This window comes from Cydia splendana, chromosome 11 (assembly GCF_910591565.1).
Source record: "Cydia splendana chromosome 11, ilCydSple1.2, whole genome shotgun sequence".
In the NCBI taxonomy this organism is placed as follows: Eukaryota; Metazoa; Arthropoda; class Insecta; order Lepidoptera; family Tortricidae; genus Cydia; species Cydia splendana.
The window spans coordinates 8,330,834-8,349,948 of record NC_085970.1 but is presented as its reverse complement, the minus strand read 5'-3'; the positions used below and the strand labels follow the sequence as shown (position 1 = coordinate 8,349,948).

Here is a 19,115-nt window from a genome sequence, read left to right as displayed (position 1 = left end):
AAGTAAACAAAACCTCCTTGCTCCTTGGCTCCTTAAGCCAGTTGAGGGTAGATGAAAACATTACACGATCAAATAATGTAGGTTAAAGTCAGGTCGTTCAGTGATAGATCCAGACGGTTTTGTATTTGGTTGGTTAACCAATAAATGTTATAACTACCCGAAAATGTACAAATTGTTTGTTTACGTTTATTTGAATACCTAAAGATACAGACTTTAGTACCCGCGGGCGTGCACCCGCTCAAAGGCGAAGGGACATAGATCTACTCTGCTTACATAATAAATTACTATTCAAAATAATAAACAGACGTACCCCATGACGTACCTAATGCGAAGCCCCATCCGCACGTACAGGCCTAGTATGATGAAGGCTGGTAGGATGAAGAAGAGTAGACTGCTCAGCTCACACAAGTACCAGGAGGGCATGGTCAGCATGGCGCAGAACGCCGACTCCCTGGATAGGTTACCAGAACCTGGAACAATACAAAATAATGTCAGTTTTATTTCTGGGGCTTTATTCAATATGCTAAATTGTCAACTTTCGCGGTACTCAGAAGGCTAACTAAAGTGAAGATTCATATTTTTTATTCTTTAGAAAATTTAATAAGGAATCAGGTATGTGTTTTATCTAATTGGGTCAGGCGATGACAAACTGAGATCTTAATATAAATATAAATTGATATAAATAAAGCTTCTTAAGATGCACGGGTAAAATTTATGCAAAGCAATTTTGTGAAAATGGCAAAAGATGAATTTATTTATTTATATTATTTTACAAAAGGTTTCAAAGCTCTCATTCGTCCTTATAGTATCTTAGGGTGGTATTCCATCTGTCCAATGTGTATTGCGTCTCACATTTTGCTTTAATGAGAGAGTGAGACGCAATGACATTGGACAAAGAAATTGGACAGGTGAAATACCACCCTTACCAATTAAGATATATAGGTAGACATTAAAATACTATTTAACAAAAACAACAGTGAAACAAAATGATGATTCCATTTTACCACATGGCGCTTTCCGAAAGCAAATTCACAATGTGGAGAATAACCGTCTATAGGGTAAGTCTGTCTACAAGCTTTTTCGTCGCTTTTAACTCATGCGATTGTTTCTACACATACCCCACTTACAGAAGTTCGTTAGGAGTGAAGCTTTTCCTTCCTGACTGTGTCTGAGCGACTTACGTAGGTTTAATAGAGTTACAACGTTCTTCACAGCAATACATTTTATATGCCGGTCTTCTCCACATCGACTTTACTATGAAAAATACTAAAAGTGAAAGCAAAATATAAGCCTATATTTTGAAGAGTTTCCTCGACTTGTCCAGAAGCCCACCATCAGATCCTGACGTGATATAATGGAAACTGTAAATCGTACCTAAGCATAAATAATTTTCCTAATCAGTCCAGCGGTGTTAGAAAGAAAAACAAGACCGAAGTGATCCCATAAGTGTTCCGTGAACAAAGTTTTGTACCGAACACTAACGAGCTAGAAAGTAAAATAAAGATCCCGAGGAATTGAAAATCTCCCTCTTTTTGAAGCCTTTTAAAATCCTAACTGACGGGCTCGGTAGGCAAGTCTTGATTTATTAGCTTCACCACATAATCGCCTTAGAGTAAGCTCCCAATAGAACGGTTCTCAAACTTTTAACGATTTTTTTAAACTTTTCAAACTTTTGACGCGGTTCTGTCGCCAAAAGTCGAAAGTTTTTTGGAAAGAAAAATATTTGACGGAGCCCCAAATCAAAAAATTTCATTTGACAATTAGTTAACTGTGGAAGTGTGGACCAGAAATATAGGAGAGCTGGTTTGTTTTGGAACCCCCAAAGAGGTTTTGCGGAGCCCTAAGGGTCCGCGGAGTAGGTACACTTTGAAAATGGCTGCAATAGAGGATCGGACTGGCAGGTCTGAAACGAATGTAAGTAGGTAAATATATCGCGATAGACCCGTTTGTGTAAAATTAAATAAGGTAGGTACCCCTATTAACGAGCCCATTAAAATTGGCATAAATTACCGCGGTATGTGCAAAATAGCGTTTAATAAGAAAGCTTATTAACTTTCTTTGAATCTAAGAACACAGAAATAAAGCCTTATCTTTTGACTGTCGAATAAGTTAACACTATTACGAAAATATCACGCAAAAAAGTCGAAAATCGTAAACTAGCGCATCAGGAGCGCAAGATTTGGTTGCTCCATACTAACACGCAACACCTCAAGTAAGTAAACGCGTATCCTATCCTAGTTAGTTTAGTAATTAGCGTAATAATGGTAAATATTATGGAAATACTAATGCCGGCTGTACACTCTCGGCGAGACACCCCGAGACAGGCCGAGAGCGAGTGTGTACAGACTGCTCTCGTCTTGTCTCGGTCTTCCTTGTCTCGTCTCGCCGTTCCCCGATTGCGGTCGGTTTTTTGCGGCCGAGCCAAAGAGTCTCGCTGCTCTCGCGAGGGCAGCGAGGTAGAGCATGTACACACTCATTGTTAAAACAGAGATTTGTGTAACTACCCGACAAAAATCTATGAACAAATTAGGGGTAAGCATCACAAATGCAAATTACCACCACACGTATGTTAAATATTAGAGTAATTCTCAAAATAGTGGCATCTTAACCTGTCATCGAGTTTTTGAATTTAATGTATGTTTATTTGCTCTTTTTCATATGAAACAAAAATGTATCTAGATAAACTAAAACAATGTTTATCGAGGCCAAGTCATTATTTTTATTTAAATTGAATACTTATATTTATAAAAAATAAAGAGTAGCACCTTTTACTGTAACCTGTCTTGTCCAAAAGCATCGCTCTTCCAGTTTTAGTTCTTTAGATTTTATAAGCACCAATTTATGTAAATAAAATATCATGCTATATAATAACATAAACAATACCTTTTAAAATGTACTTTGCACAGGCCTTATATATTTTTTTTTACAACAGTATTCACGCACGAAGTTTGTCCAAGGATTATTTCCTCTGTTAACCTGTACCAACCTGTACCTACATGCGCGGTATTGCATCTGACTCATACACAGAAAAAAAAATTTAGATCATAACTATGGCAAAATATTAGGTAAGTATCAAGCTAACATTAAATACAAAAACAACTGTTCATTAACTTTAACCTGTCGATGCCACTTTCTTGAGAATCACTCATTATTATCAATAATTACCCGGTGTGTTTCTGTAAAGATGCGTTTTGGTGATCAGCCGTTAAAATGTGGTTAAACGAGACTGAATTGCAGTTTTTAGAATTTTACCAAATAGAACCAGTCCTATGGAACCCAAAAGATGTGAAACATAAAGATTTTTTATGATGTAGGCCTAAATAATTATAGTAGCTAGCAGCAAAGAGGCAAATCGCAGCAACAGTTTCCATGTCCATCGTGGCGGGCATCCGCGGTTTAAATGATTCAACGAGAGTGTACATGGTGTGCTGTCGTCGACAGGTTCTCGCCCGAGACTCTCGGCGAGAGGCTCTCGCCGAGCGTGTACAGCCGGCATAAAGTCAAAGTAAATATTGGTTGGAGGATATGGAAGTGCTGGAGTAGAAATAGTTATTTACGATACAAGTGCGGAAAAGAGGAAATTCGAAACGAGTGGCGATTACCTATTCGCACGTGTATCGTACAACGTTTTACAGTACATATGGCCCTTTAAAATTTGACATTCGCACGAAAAGTACTATTTTACGCACTATAGTTCGTTTTTTTAGCATTAGAAATAAGGTAAACAATCTTGATGTGTCTTTTAATTGAAAAACACATTTTAAAAATAAGTCACGGCAAATATGTAACAATTATGAATCTAATACGATCATTTATATGCTTCTCCTTTCATAAGTAATAGTTATTGATATTTAAAAAGCGTTTTTCAATTAAAAGACATGTCAAGATCACTTACCTTCTTTCAAGTTCTTTCTAATGCTAAAAAAAAACGAACTATAGTGCGGGAAAAATAGGACCATATGTACTGTAAAATATATTTTATGTTATTTTAATAACAAAATAGACACACAAACATACAACATTAACATTAACTTACACAGATCTTGTATATATATTTTGTAGAATATATATACTTTTTGGCGCAACTTGTCTTCAGGTCCGGTTGAAATAATTAAGTACCTAAGGGCTATTCATAAATTACGTCATTTCAAATTAGGGGGGGGGGGGGGTCTGGACATCGGATGACGGTAGCATGAAGTAGGAGGAAATGGGGTCATTTGAAGCATGATTTTTGGATGATTATAGGGGGGGGGGGAGTCCAAAATCGTCAAAAATCGATGACGTAATTTATGGACAGCCCCCTATTCATTTAACGTAGATAGATAATAAATTAAACAAGAATTTCGACAGCATCACACTTGCTCGTAAAGGGTACCCCACGATGTTTTAGCGTTAAAGGAACCAACTATTTTTATTTTAAATTTATTAATTAAGTCTTATAATATGAAAAGCGTAGGTATTGAATATACCATTTTTTATTCATTATTGTCAAATAAAATAATATTTATCATAATTATGGAACTAAAAGTGCGATGCGGTTATCCACCCTCGTAAAAAGGAACCCACATCCGCGGTGTTTGGGTAATAGTGGTCCATTACCACGGTAATAGGCGATTTCGACATTTTGGTTTTGATAATTATTTTTTCCTTGATAATTTTCCAAAACAAGGCCAGAAACTAAAATAATATAAACTTTAATTAAGAAACTAACATAAAAAAATATGTATATATATATATGTATAATAATACGATATCGAGAACGTAGTTTACTTTCTATGCATCTCACTCGTGCTCGCATATTAGTGCGAGCAAGATGTATAGAAAATAAATTACGTAAACGTTAGCGTATATGTCAGTTTTGACACTGCCAGCCAGTTTGGTCCTCTCTCTATATTCTAATAATAACTACTTGCTACACAGACTTGGCTCACGAGATTACCGCCATGTGGGATGTTGACTTGACGATCATTGTTCCGATAGTTGTGTCAGCGAACGGTCTCATAGCGAAGAGTCTCAACCTAGAGAGACTCTCGCTGAGTGGTTGGATCAAGGGTCGGATGCAGAAGGCGGTAATTTTGAACACGGCGCGGATAGTCCGCCGGTTTCTCTCTCTGCAGCCCTGACCACCGGTAGCTTGGGCCTTGCCCCGCTGCTGGCCGCACCCTAACTAGGTCAGGTTTTTTATACTGTGTTCATAAAGTTGGTCAAGCAGATCTTGTCAGTAGAAAAAGGCGGCAAATTTGAAAAATTTAGGCGCGGAGGGATATCATCTCAGAAAATTTGAATTTCGCGCCTTTTTCTATTGACAAGATTTGCTTGACCATCTATATGTATTTTTTATTGTTTTTATGTGTTTTTATTTATATATGCATGTTGTGAAAAACTTAAACTAAGAGTTAAAATGAATAAAGAGTACTTGCTAAAAATATGCAGAGGTGCCTCAAACAATTAGCGACCAATTATTAAGCTTATCAAACAACTTCTAAAATCATCCTTTTGTAATAGATTTTTCAAGGTAAGTATTCATTATATAATTCTAGATAAACTGAAACAGATTACCTTAAGTAATATTTTAAATCCGGAAGGGTACCACCTACTTGATAGCACCTACAATTTTCTAGGCCTGTGTTAAAGTTTTGACGCAAATTTTATAATCAGTGGCCCACACAACTCCACCCTTTGTACGCTTCCCTACACTTTCCTTTATCAAACGGATTAATTGTTAAACACTGATTTAAACTTTCACGACACAAATCTCTATCCCTAAATATCCCTAGTACGCAAAACGTTCAAGCTGGTAAACAAGATCAAGTGCGGGTAGTTCGAAAAACTCGTGCGGCTAGAAGATGTTGATGTCAACTTTAGCCAGTCTTCTCCGAGACCACGGGGACAACGCCGTCCTCGAAAAGTCGGAGGTAAATCTTAAAACTCAATACGCAAGTAATAGCGATAGCGGTACAACCTGAAATTCGGGAATCAGCTGCAAATGGTGTTAAAGGTATGAAAATCGGCACGATTAATCTTTAGGCCATTTGAATTAATTTGACCCGTAGCACCAAAAAAAAAAAACAAACGGAAAGAAGTTATGACGTCATCTTTTTTTTGTATGGAAAATATAAAAAAAAATGTTCAGAAACCTATCGTGTGTGGTATTAAATGAAAGGGCATTTTGAGCCGATTCTAAAAATATATCACATTATTATATTTCCGTCACTTGCATTCAATTAAAATAAAAATAATTTTCAAAACATACCAAGTTTGGGCTCCTCCAGATACGAAACCGTTGAATTATTTTTTGTAAAATATACCTCAAGTAATACCCAATATCCTCATATCTAACCCCAAGAAATTAATTTCGAAAATATTCATTTTATGTATTTTATTAATTTTTTCTTTATTCAATTAGGGTCTTAGGTTAGGGTTTTACAATGTGAGTATAAAAGTAAAATATAAAAACACTTACAAAACATAACAAAAATATATAAACACATTATAAAAAACCTAACCTAGGGTGCCGCCGGCAGCGGGGCAGGGTCCAAGCTGCCAGTGGTCAGGGCCGCAGAGTGAGGAATCGACGTACTATACGCGCCGTGTCCAAAATTACCGCCTTCTGCATCTGACCCTTGATCCAACCACCCAGCGAGAGTCTCTCTAGGTGTTGGTCGAGACTCTTCGCTATGAGACCGTTCGCTGACACGACTATAGGAACAATGATCGTCGAGTCAACATCCCACATAGCGGTTATCTCGTGGGCTAAGTCTAGGTACTTGCTGGACTTGTCCTTCTCGGCCTTCACGAGATTCTCATCATGGGGGATGGTGACGTCGACGAGCACGGTCCGGCGCTGCGATCGATCTATCAGCACGATGTCAGGCTTATTGGCTACAATAGTCCTGTCAGTGATGATAGATCGATCCCAATAGAGCGTGGCACGACCATTTTCGAGAACTGGCGCAGGTGAGTACTTGTAGTACGGCACTTCGCGGTCCACAAGGCCGTATAGGAGGGCAAGCTGCTGGTGAATAATTCTGGCTACGAGGTTATGTCTGTGCAAGTACTCGCCGTTAGCAAGATGAGAACAACCGGAGATAATATGCCTGAGTGACTCTCCGGGACGGCGGCATGCCCGACAAATGTCGACCGTACCGTCCTTCAGGATATATTTCCGATAGTTGTTCGTCATCATCACTTCGTCCGCAATTGCACAGGCAAAACCCTCGGTTTCTCCGAAGAGGTCCCCGAATCGTAACCAGTTCACCGACGCGAGCAGGTCCACATCGGGTCCCGTGAGGGCCTTGTAGAACCGCCCGTGTAGCTGCTTATCCTTCCATACCGCCTTGCGGTCCTCGGTGCTTAGTACTACAGGTTTGCGCCAGTTCTCGTTCGCCAAGGAGAGCGGCGTGAGGCCCTTGTCAGCTGCCACCACATCACAATGCATCCCACACTCGTTATTGAGGAAATAATTCCTGAGATTGTACACCTCACGGTTGTGGAGATTTTTGGTGTTTAGAAAGCCGCGACCTCCACATTTCCGCGGGATGTACAATCTCATAACAGACGAGCGTGGGTGCAACATACGGTGAGTGGTGAGCAGCTGTCGGACCCTCCGATCCAGGGCATCCAGCTCGGTCTGAGTCCACCTTAGTATGCCAAAGGAGTATGTGAGTAGAGGCATTACCCAGGCGTTGAAGGCGCGCACTTTGTTGCCTCCTGACAAAAGACTGTTGAGTACTTTTGTGAGCCGACTGAAAAAGCGCTCCTTCACCGACCGTCTAATACCTTCTTCCTCAATACCCAACGACTGTGACATGCCAAGGTATTTATAGGTTTCTGATTCAGAGATGGATCTGAAAGACATTGTCTCAGAAAGTTGTAAATTTGTTGAATTTACAACTTTCCCCCGCTGTACATGCATAACCGCACATTTATCGACACCAAACTCCATGTTGATGGCATTACTGAAGACTTCGGTAGTTTTCAGTAGCTCCACCAAGTCTTGGCTATTTGGTGCAAATAATTTGAGATCATCCATGTACAGAAGGTGAGAAATGACTTCACCCCCTCTCCGAAGCCGGCAACCTAGTTCTAAATCCTTCAGCAAGGTACTGAGAGGATTCAGAGCTAGGCAGAACCACAGAGGACTCAGACTATCACCCTGAAATATTCCTCGCTCAATCCTTATAAAATCCTGCGGGCCAGGGCTCCCATCCCCGCCTCCTGGTTGACGAAGGACTGTGGTCCATTGCCTCATACACGCGCTTAGAAAGGCTCTTAAAGCTGTATCAACTTTATACAGCTCTAAGACCCTCTCCAGCCATGAGTGAGGCACCGAATCATAGGCCTTCTTGTAGTCAATCCAGGCTGCTGAGAGGGCCCCCCTGTTCCGCCGGATTTGTTGGCAGATGGTCATGTCTATGAGGAGGAGCTCTTTAGTACCACGGGACCCAACCCTACATCCATTTTGAGCAGAGGCCAAAATATTGTTTGCGACAATGTGCGCGTTGATTTTTGCTCTCAAAATGGATGTAAGGAGCTTGTAGAGTGTAGGCAAGCATGTGATGGGTCTGTAGTTCTTCGCTTCCGTGGTACTACCGGACTTATAGAGCAGGAAGGTGACACCAGTTGTTAAGGAAGGTGGGGGAGAACCAAGCTCGAGGGCTTGTTGAAATTGTGCTGCCAAGCAGGAGTGTGAGCATCGGAACCATTTTAGCCAGAAGTTGTGCAATCCATCCGGCCCAGGACTTTTCCAGTTCTGGGCCGTGCGAATGGCACAACTTACGTCATCGGGGCTGATGGTGACTGCCCCCATAGGTTCGATGGACTCGCACTCACGCTCGACAACACTCATCCAACTCCCCTCGGTGTGTCCGACAGGCACTGACCAGATGCTACGCCAGAAGTCATTCATGACAGTAGCCTCCGGTGGCTGCGAGTCGGACGCACGAGGGTTGGTTTCCTCCCACTTTCGGTACATCTTCCTTTGGTCACTCTGGAAAAGACGGTTCTGCTGGAATCGGTCCACACGCTCTCTGTAGCGGCGAATACGGTTTGCCCATGCATAGACTTTCTGCTTTAGAAAGTCGATGCGCTCCGTAATGTTGGCCATGTAGTCGCGGGGCCTGATATCCGTCCCCGCGAATGCCTGGTTTACAAAGCGCATTACTCGGGGGCGATTGTTGCCCCCCCTGAAGCAGATCAGCTTTGCGATAAGAGTCCTAAAAGAGCTGATACGTCGCTCGATCCGTATTTGCCATGCGGGGGCACCCCCGGCGGTCCTAGGTGCACGTTCAGAGTCCGGAAACTTGACTCGTGCAACACGGCACGCCGCGATGGCTCCGCAATACATGATCGCGTGCGTATCATCTAAATCTTTACTAGTCCGCAAATATGGCTCTAGTAAAGCGTTTAGGGCTCCCATTAGCGCTAGATTGTGTCTATTCATAGGCAAACGTGGTAATCGTGGCCTAGTATTGGGTGTGGAGCGATACTGCGTAATCGCCTCATCCAAAGTCCTCCTCAGTTGCTCATTGGCTGTACTACTCACACTCTGCGCGAACTGCTCCTCGTCGGCACAGAGATCTACCCGCGGCGCCTCCGGTGCCTGGTCGGGTGCCGGCACCGGATCCGGCGATGTGGCGGGCGGGTCTCGCACCGAGGTGGAAGCTGCGCGAGTAGAGAGAGCCTCCAGGCGAAGCCGATCAAGTGTCGAGTCATCCAACCGCTTTAGCCGCTGGATGACTCGCACCTGATCCGATAGCCGTTGCGCAGTCACGTCGATGGTTGGTTCGAGGGCCTGAAACAGTGGAAGCATTCGGACACGGTACGCGCATAAGTCGGTTCCCCCCTCTGTAGCCCCATAGTAGGCGCGCATGACGTTCTCATTCATTGTTTGAGACCATCGCATGCGACGCACTACACCACCGGCAGCGGGAACCGTGGGCGGAGCATGATGTCCCGCAGGCCCCAAGCGTGCCGGCAGGGTCACTATCGACTAGGCTAGGAGGCCGTTTCATTGATAGATTGATAGATCACAATTTGTAATAATAAAAAAATGAAAAATATATACTAAAACTATATGGAGCCCAAACTTGGAATGTTTTGAAAATTATTTTTATTTTAATTGAATGCAAGTGACGGAAATATAATAATGTGATATATTTTTAGAACCGGCTCAAAATGCCCTTTCATTTAATACCACACACGATAGGTTTCTGAACATTTTTTTTATATTTTCCATACAAAAAAAAGATGACGTCATAACTTCTTTCCGTTTGTTTTTTTTTTTTGGTGCTACGGGTCAAATTAATTCAAGTGGCCTAAAGATTAATCGTGCCGATTTTCATACCTTTAACACCATTTGCAGCTGATTTTGGTCAACCGCTAGTACTATAAGTCCCGTTGTACAATTTAATAACAGATATAATAAAATCGTTTATTTACAAACAAGATATATACAGAGAAGCGTCTGGTTGACGTAACTGGTGACCGAAGAGCTGGCGGCTACCTCGCACAACGTATCAGCATTGCGATACAGCGAGGAAATGCTGCCGGCATCCTTGGTACAATACCTCAAGGGCCTATTTTAGATTTAAGCTATAGTTTTTAATTGATTTTAGTAATACCACTATAACAGATTAATTGTCAAGGACGACCTCAATAAAATTATACACAAAATTGGCGGTTCAGTCAATAAAATGTATGCCCCTACTACCCGGTGCGAACCCAGTCGTTTGGCTGGTGGAAATTAAGGAAAAGTAGGGATGCTCAAGCAAATTTGGGTAATTCTTATTCTTATGCTTTTATTGTGTTACATGTAAGAATAGCATATTAAATTTTTAAGAAAATAAGTAAACTCTATATCAATATACTTAGCAATTTACCTCTAGTTTTAGGGCCACCTAAATGTATTGTCCTAAGAGTATTATAAAACATATAAAAAAAAATACAAGTGCGAAATGTCACGGACCGTGTAGTGTGACTTCCCCGGATTTTGTGATATTATATTATTTTTTGAAAAATTATGAAGTGATTTTGCAATATCTTATATCAAATATAAAACACTAATCCCTGTTCTACAACACTGTTTAAAAATTGTATGGATATATAACGACTTTATGTAATTTTAAATTGTATACATTTTGTGATCAGTTTTCGTGTCACCGCCGCGTGTGGTAATATAAACATGCGTTACTCGGTAGAAAATTATCTTTACTACTGGCAGCCTTATTAAAGTTTTTTTAGAACAGCAACACTGTGTTGTTGTCAGGTTTGCAAATGGCTGAAGGGAGAAGTTTTGTCGAAAATTATTTATTTGTGTTAATTTGAAAAAACGCTCAACCTTAACGCGTCACCGCCGTGTTAAGAGTTTTAAAAGTAAGTTGCAATTTCACGTTACTGTTTGCAGGGTTGGGCAGTATTTCAATTACATGTATTTGAAATACGTATTTGAAATACATTTTTGTATTTTGTATTTGTATTTCAAATACTACCTGGAAAAGTATTTTGTATTTGGTATTTCAAATACTGAACTCACATGTATTTTGTATTTCAAATACTTCAAGCATCAAAATACATTTCTACAAAATACATTTAATTAAATTCTATAATCCTAAAATGGAACGTTTATTTAAATATAATGTACGACTTGTACGAGGGCAAATACAATGCGCGAGCTATTCTGCGCGGAACTTTTCGTCAACAGCCAGGGTATAGGGTCATTGCAGTAGTTTCCGTCCATGCTCTAGTTTTAGACTACGGATTAGCAAATAATATATTTCATTTTTAATTTACTACTTGCGAAATATAATTTTGATATCATCATCATCGTAGTCATGGCAAAGTCGATGGAGGAACTCAGCATGATGCTCGATGACCTCAACCGAGTTTCACAACGGGTGGGCTTGAAAATGAACATGGACAAGACGAAACTTATGTCAAATGCCAATGTTGTGCCCATCCCAGTCTCTGTTGGGAACTCGGTACTCGAAGTTGTTGACTCGTTGACCTAGGACAAGTAGTCCAATTAGGTAGGTCCAACTTCGAGAAAGAGGTCAACCGCCGAATCCAACTCGGTTATTTTAAGAAAAGGTCTGAGGTATTTACAGGTATCTTGAGGGAACCTTACAGAGAACTTTTAGATCAGCCACGCTGTAGGACTGAAATTTACAAACGGAATGCGTATTATATGTGTATTGTCATTTACAACAATCTACCATCAGAAATTAGGAATCTTGAAGGCAAGGATTTCAATTGTACCCTTAGAATTTGGCTCCAAGATCATTGTTTTTACAACATGAAAGAATTTTTGAATTATAAAAACATGATGACATGAAATATGTATTGATTTTTAATTTTAGGTTTTCTTATTATTTGGCATAATTTTAACTTGACATTATAAAGTTAAGACCTGTAACTAACCCTTTTTCTGCAAATAAATATGAATCTGAATCTAAATCGGTTGGGCAGCGTTCGGGAAACTACGTAATGTCTTTTCGTCCGACATACCTCAGTGCCTCAAGACGAAAGTCTTTAATCAATGTGTGTTACCAGTGATGACTTACGGCTCCGAAACGTGGTCTTTCACTATCGGCCTCATCTCAAAACTCAAAGTCGCTCAACGAGCTATGGAGAGGGCTATGCTCGGAGTTTCTCTACGTGATCGAATCAGAAATGAGGAGATCCGTAGACGAACTAAAGTCACCGACATAGCCCACCGGATTAGCAAGCTGAAGTGGCAATGGGCAGGCCACATTGCACGCAGAGAAGATGGCCGATGGGGTCGAAAAGTGCTCGAGTGGAGACCACGGACTAGCAAGCGCAGCGTAGGACGTCCACCCACAAGATGGACAGACGATCTTGTTAAGGTCGCCGGAAGACGCTGGATGCGGGTCGCTTCCAACCGGCACGTATGGAGGTCCAAGGGGGAGGCCTATGTTCAGCAGTGGACGTCTTATGGCTGAGATGATGATGATGATGATGATCATCATCATCATCATCATCATCAGCCTGCTCTCGTCCACTGCTGGACATAGGCCTCTCCTATTGCACGCCATTGAGCACGATTTGCGGCAACTCTGAACCAGCTCTTGCCAGCCGCCTTGCGAAGGTCATCGCTCCATCTAGTCTTAGGGCGTCCTACGCTACGTTTGCCGATGCGCGGTTTCCACTCGAGAACTCGTCTACCCCAACGGTTATCGGTTCTACGGCTAATATGACCGGCCCACTGCCACTTCAGCTTGCTAATCCGGTGGGCTATGTCGACGACTTTAGTTCTCTGACGGATAACTTCATTTCGAATACGATCCCTCAGAGAGACTCCGAGCATAGCCCTTTCCATAGCTCGCTGAGCGACTTTGAATTTATGGACCAGTCCTGGTCTGGTCCATAATTTTGATATGTAGACAGATATATATATTGTTTCGACATTAAGGATTGAAATCAGTCCAAATTTGTGCAGCAATGTAGGTTTATATTCAAATTTCGTCAAGTGGACGAAAACTAGCGCAATGACCCTATAAGTTTTTAGGAAAGGATATTCGTTAAAAAAAACTAAATGATTAAACACAAAAATTGAAAGGTATTTTGTATTTTGTATTTGAAATACATTATTAAACACTGTAATTTGTATTTTGTATTTCAAATACCCGTCACCAAAGTAATTTGTATTTGGTATTTCAAATACTTTTAAAAATGTATTTTGTAATTTGTATTTGAAATACGTGGAAGCCAGTATTTTGCCCAACCCTGACTGTTTGTAACATAAGGTGTACCTCATACATTGCAGATTAAGCTAATTATTTAACATTTGCAAAATCAAAGGAAATGTTTATGTAATATCGAACATGTTCCAAATTATCACGACCGTGGCCTCAAAAATCTGTCACCGCCACGGACTTTTGAGTCCACGTTCGTGACATATAGACACGTGGTCATGTCATTCTTAATTAGTTTGATTAATTTAGAGGCACATGCACTCTTCAGAAATGGATTTTTATTAGCTACAGATCATTAGCTATTATTGCCCGACTGCCAAAGCAAAAGAAAATGTTTTTAGCTTGTATGTATGTATGATGTGTGTCGAATTTTTTGTCACGCTCTACAGCCTTTATAGTTTGACGGATTTCAACGTCTGAGCTGTCATTAGGTTTGTCGTAGTCATAGGAGTGACTTAGGCTATGTTAAAATAACTATATGAATCAAAATAGCCGAGTTGGCCACCAAAATGCCGAAATGTCACGACTGAGGGACACTTTGTCACAACCGTTTTTATTTATTTATTACTATTATTAATACAAGAAATAACCTTACGATCTAATTCAGTTCCCTGCAAAACTGTTTACTCAGTTTGTCTGCAGGTGCGAGTCTCTGATATAATTATTTACATACCTGCGTAATCAATGTAAAATATTATAAAAACTAACATCATACACTTAACTAATATAATCAGATATACCTTACTTTATACTTGGTAGACGTTTGCAGGCACAGGCATACAATGCAGGCAGGCAAACCGTGTTTATGTACTCATTTTATTTATCTTTTCTGAGGGTATTAAGCTTGACCATATGAATCAAAAAATTGCTTTTTGTATGAACTTTTGATATATGTAATAATATGTGAAAAATAAAAACATTTATGAAAAAAAAATTTTTTTGGGCACAATTTAAGAATCACTCATTTACCAGGCCCCGTAGACAACGTGCCAATCGCTAACGCTCCGTAGCGAACGAAACGCAACTGTCACTGTCACACTAATATGGAAGAGTGATAGAGAGACACAAGCGATTCGATGGCGGGCCGCCAGGAGAACTAAATAACGGACTTTCTAACTAAACGTATTACGAATTTTCAACACAATTGTGGTACAGAAATCCATTGTGAAATGATATACATTGAATCAAGAAAGCTGTCCATTTTAAATGTACCCTCAAGTACTTACAAGAGTACCTACTTAAAACATTTTTGTGTGAATACTTAATTTAACATAAGTTTGTTTATTCGGTAAATATTCGGCAGTTCGAACCGAACTATTCGACCGAATACGAATATTCAAAAATATGCCGAATACCGAATAGTTACCGAATATTCGGCCCATCTCTAAAACCTTCGTAAATTCTTAGCTAGAATCTTTTGAAAGTATACGAATGTTACCGCAAAACATTTATACTCGTACATAAAAACCCGACATGTGTAAAAAAAAATTCATGTACTTACTTAACTCTTACAAGGACATGCTAAATATCTAAATATGCTAACCATGTTTCGACGCAGTTGGGAGTGGGTGAAAATAGATTTGTTGGATTTGATTTCTTTTTAATTTCACGTTCGTAACACTCATTACGAAATAAAAATAATGCTGGACCATTTGACCGTCTATTTCTAACTTTGTTTTTCATTTGTTGTGTAATAGAAAATGTTTACTTTAGGTATTTTAGGTATTTATTTACAATATAAAGGCGTATCTTAATTATAAGTCTTAATATTGTTAATTGCTAGTGTGTGCTAGTTTTCAAGTCTTTATGTATATTGCTGTGTCCCAACGGCGTTTATGTTGGAACATATAAACACTTTAAAATCTTGTAAAACCCATAAAAGCAATAAATTAATTATTATGAATTATTTACTTACTGAGAATCATTTATTTTAAATACAGTCAAATACCCTTTTTTAATCAATAAAAAGCTTTACTTACTGGTATTTATATGGACATACACGGTGTAACATGAGGAAACCTTCGAGTGGCATTGTCCTCCTCGAGGTCTCTACGGTAAGTGGCGGTGGCCGCGAGACGGACAGACATAACAAGCCGGTTGAGTGGCGCAGCCATTTTGGAAAAATATACGTCAAGTGGCGGGGCCTCAACGGGTGATCATCGCGAATTTGGCACGTGTTAGAAATATGACCGTTTCCCAAAAAAAATCTATGAATGATATATACAAACTATATATCACTGAATTCAGCATAAAATGGGTTATTTGATTGTATACCAATGAATTATATTCTATTTATGTGAATTATGCTAGACTTGTTCTAATCTCATTATACCATTTTTTTTTTACTTTCATGTAAAAATACGTATAATTACTAAATAAAACAATTGATTGATCGGCGCGTAATGGGCGAGGTGGGGCAGGAACATCACGTCATTTCTAACAAACTTTGTTTTACGCGGGAATTCCACCGTTAGGGAATAAGTACCATCCTTGTTTATTGACGAATGCATCTTGCAAGAGTGAGCAAGCAAGGCATAGTTATAACGGTTTTATTTTAGACGGTCTCTGCCAATTACGGGCTTGTTATGACCGAACCTTATTTACTTCAAGCCGTCTTGTACCTGTAGTTTAAACTAATGGTAATAGTAAAATAATACAATCAACCAGTGAATGAGATTTGATAAAAACCCACGACTAAAAAAATTCAAATCTAAAAACGCGCTAAGTATATCAATATAATTTCGAGTTTAAAAAAAAAACAAAACACTTTACTAACTACATTTTCTTGAAAGGATTTCGGCGAAACAATTTTTATTTAAAAAAAGAAAACAATTTATTTTATTTATCTATAAGACAAAACTTCGTATCCCAAAGGCACTAACCTTCGTTTAGGCCCGTCGGGGCTTTTTACCCTTTTCACATTTTAGGGTTCTGTCCCCTTTGTTCATAAAACTTTACAAGCCTCAATTAGTTATTTTGTTTTATCCCTTTCTTACAAATACATAACTCAAAATGACAGATTAAGACAAGGGAATAATAGCGCCATTAGTTTCGTCATAATATAGTATTTTATACAATCGTGATATAATGGAGAGCTTTTTAGTCGAGTACCAAGCTTCGTGGCCTTATTGGGTACGAGATTGAAAAGTTTGATTATATCACTATTGTATGCAATACTTTTTTTACGAGTCAACAAAAATAATACTTTAAACTAGTAGAATCATATAGGTAAACAAACCAAAAGTATACAACAAATTACAGTCCACGAGTAGAAAAAATTGTCTTAGTAACGGTTACAAAGCTTTAATATGGAATAGTTTGGGGAAGGAGATGGGTATCTAACTATATATGGGTAACATAATTATGTGACAAAATTCATGGCAGCTGTGTATGTATAACGAGAAGTAGATAAGTACTCAGATTTCACTGACTTAAATTTTTAGGCGAAAGTGCTTATATTTACTAATCGGCTACGGCTACGGAATCCTGCATTTAACATGGTCTAACAATCCAACACATTTCTGGCCAGTTATTTGTTGTTGCCAAGGGCTCGGGCGATATGAGTAGATAGGTATATACGCTGGCGTGTAACCTCGTAAGATTGTGCGATCTCAGGATCTTCTGTGACATGTGACAGTTCGTCGAGAAGGGCAAAAGGTCCGCTTTTTTGGGGGAAACCCTTCAAGTTTGTGCAATATGCTTCAGCCGGTTCGATTACGAAATTAAACTCTAGGATCCTTATTCGACAAGCGACGTTTAACGTATCGTGTTGATCTCCCGTTGATGTGGGAATAATTAGTTCTCGAATACGTAGAATGTTCAAATTGGACATTAGCATGCACAGTTAGGTGACAACCAAACCAAACCGAACCATCCCGAGTTTAGAGTTGAGTTTTGGTTGTACCAAATGATGGTCCCGGGCTCGAAGCCCGGTAAGGGCATTTGTTCGATCACAAATATTTGTTTCTTGGTTATGGATATTTTCTATGTACTTAAGTATTTATATCTGTATATACAATAAGTCATATGAGGAAATTAAAAGACTGGCACAAGAAAGAAATGTTTGGCGATTACTCCACCGACAAGAGCAAAGCTTTTAAGTCATGATGATGATGAAACAATAAGTAACTACACAAAGTAACATATATCTGAAACAAACAGAAGCAAGATTTAACGAGGTACAGAAATAATACTGTCGTTCTCCGTCCGTATTGTTTCATCACACGCCTCGTCCTGTAATTAACACCCGTATAAGAAAGTTCATTAAATGGGAAGTTCGCTAACACGCATGTTGCGGCAAAATTTGAGAGTTGTGATACCCGAAGGCCGGAACCAAAGAGAATTTGAAATACGGATTGTCAAAGTAAATTATGTAGCCACAGTAAATTTACTGCCACCTTCCGACAGAAGATTAAAACTGTTAGAACGCCATTAGACTTTGATCCTTCTTTCACTGATATGTCTTAATTTGTTAAATATTGAAATTAACGCCATCGACAGTAGGTCAAAGGTATGGTGCAATATTTTCGAGCGATGGCGCCATAACCTTATATGACAATAACTCTCTAATTTCTCTATACACTCTACATTCTCTTTGCCGAAACAAAATGTTAAGAGTTACAGAGAACGACCTTCAGACACGTTCAACGTTGCTCATAAATAAACTAGTAAGAACATATATGTTATGTAAACACGTGTGTTATGTTCAGGGATCGGATTCTTAGCGTCATTAGTGGCAAAATACTCGCAATAACACATGACTCAAAAATAACAATCAATAATTTCTTTACTGAAATTTCTTAGTAAGACGGTTGTAAACAAATAACATGTTTATTTACATTGTAGATTTATTAATTTGTCGATCCTTTTTTTATAAGTAACGTTCCCCAATTTCTTGACACGTCAGCGTTAGGAGGCTAGGCTGGTTTGGGTCTTTTTTGTACTTCATAGTTAGTTATATGTTCAATGATTTGATCTTGGAGAAATCAAGTGTAGTTTTGAAACATTATAGGCACATTGGTGGCATACCGAAATCACTGTAGGTGTCTACAGTTATTTCGGTATTTTAGTAACTCGTGCATTTTTTCTCTGATGCGATACTTACCTGACGAACTGCTGATAAAGATCATAAAATGACAACTTTTTGTTTTGTGAAGTCACTTCTTTTTTTAAATATTATGAATTCTGACTGAATAGTATCTTAAGCCGATTCCCCGGCGATAAGGCGCCTAGCTCATCTTAAATTTAATCATTCCAAAACTTCTGTACCTACCCACCAATAATACAAATTGAAGTGGATTATAATTGCCCGAATTACGCCTGTTCAAAACTTAGTTTGTAAGTCTTCTTGCCAAACAATATTATTATAATTTACATTTAAATAAGGTCAAATGGGGTAGGAGG

General features: G+C 39.3%; 1 protein-coding gene across 1 annotated transcript in view; it reads right to left on the bottom strand.

Moving 5' to 3' along the window:
- Nucleotides 1-288: 288 nt before the first annotated feature.
- LOC134795117 (neuropeptides capa receptor-like) overlaps nucleotides 289-19,115 on the bottom strand; it is a 77,558-nt gene continuing 58,731 nt past the window's right edge. Inside the window, exon 4 of the mRNA XM_063766949.1 lies at nucleotides 289-470. Within this exon, the coding sequence (XP_063623019.1) occupies nucleotides 289-470 (182 nt within the window). The remainder of the gene's footprint in view (nucleotides 471-19,115) is intronic.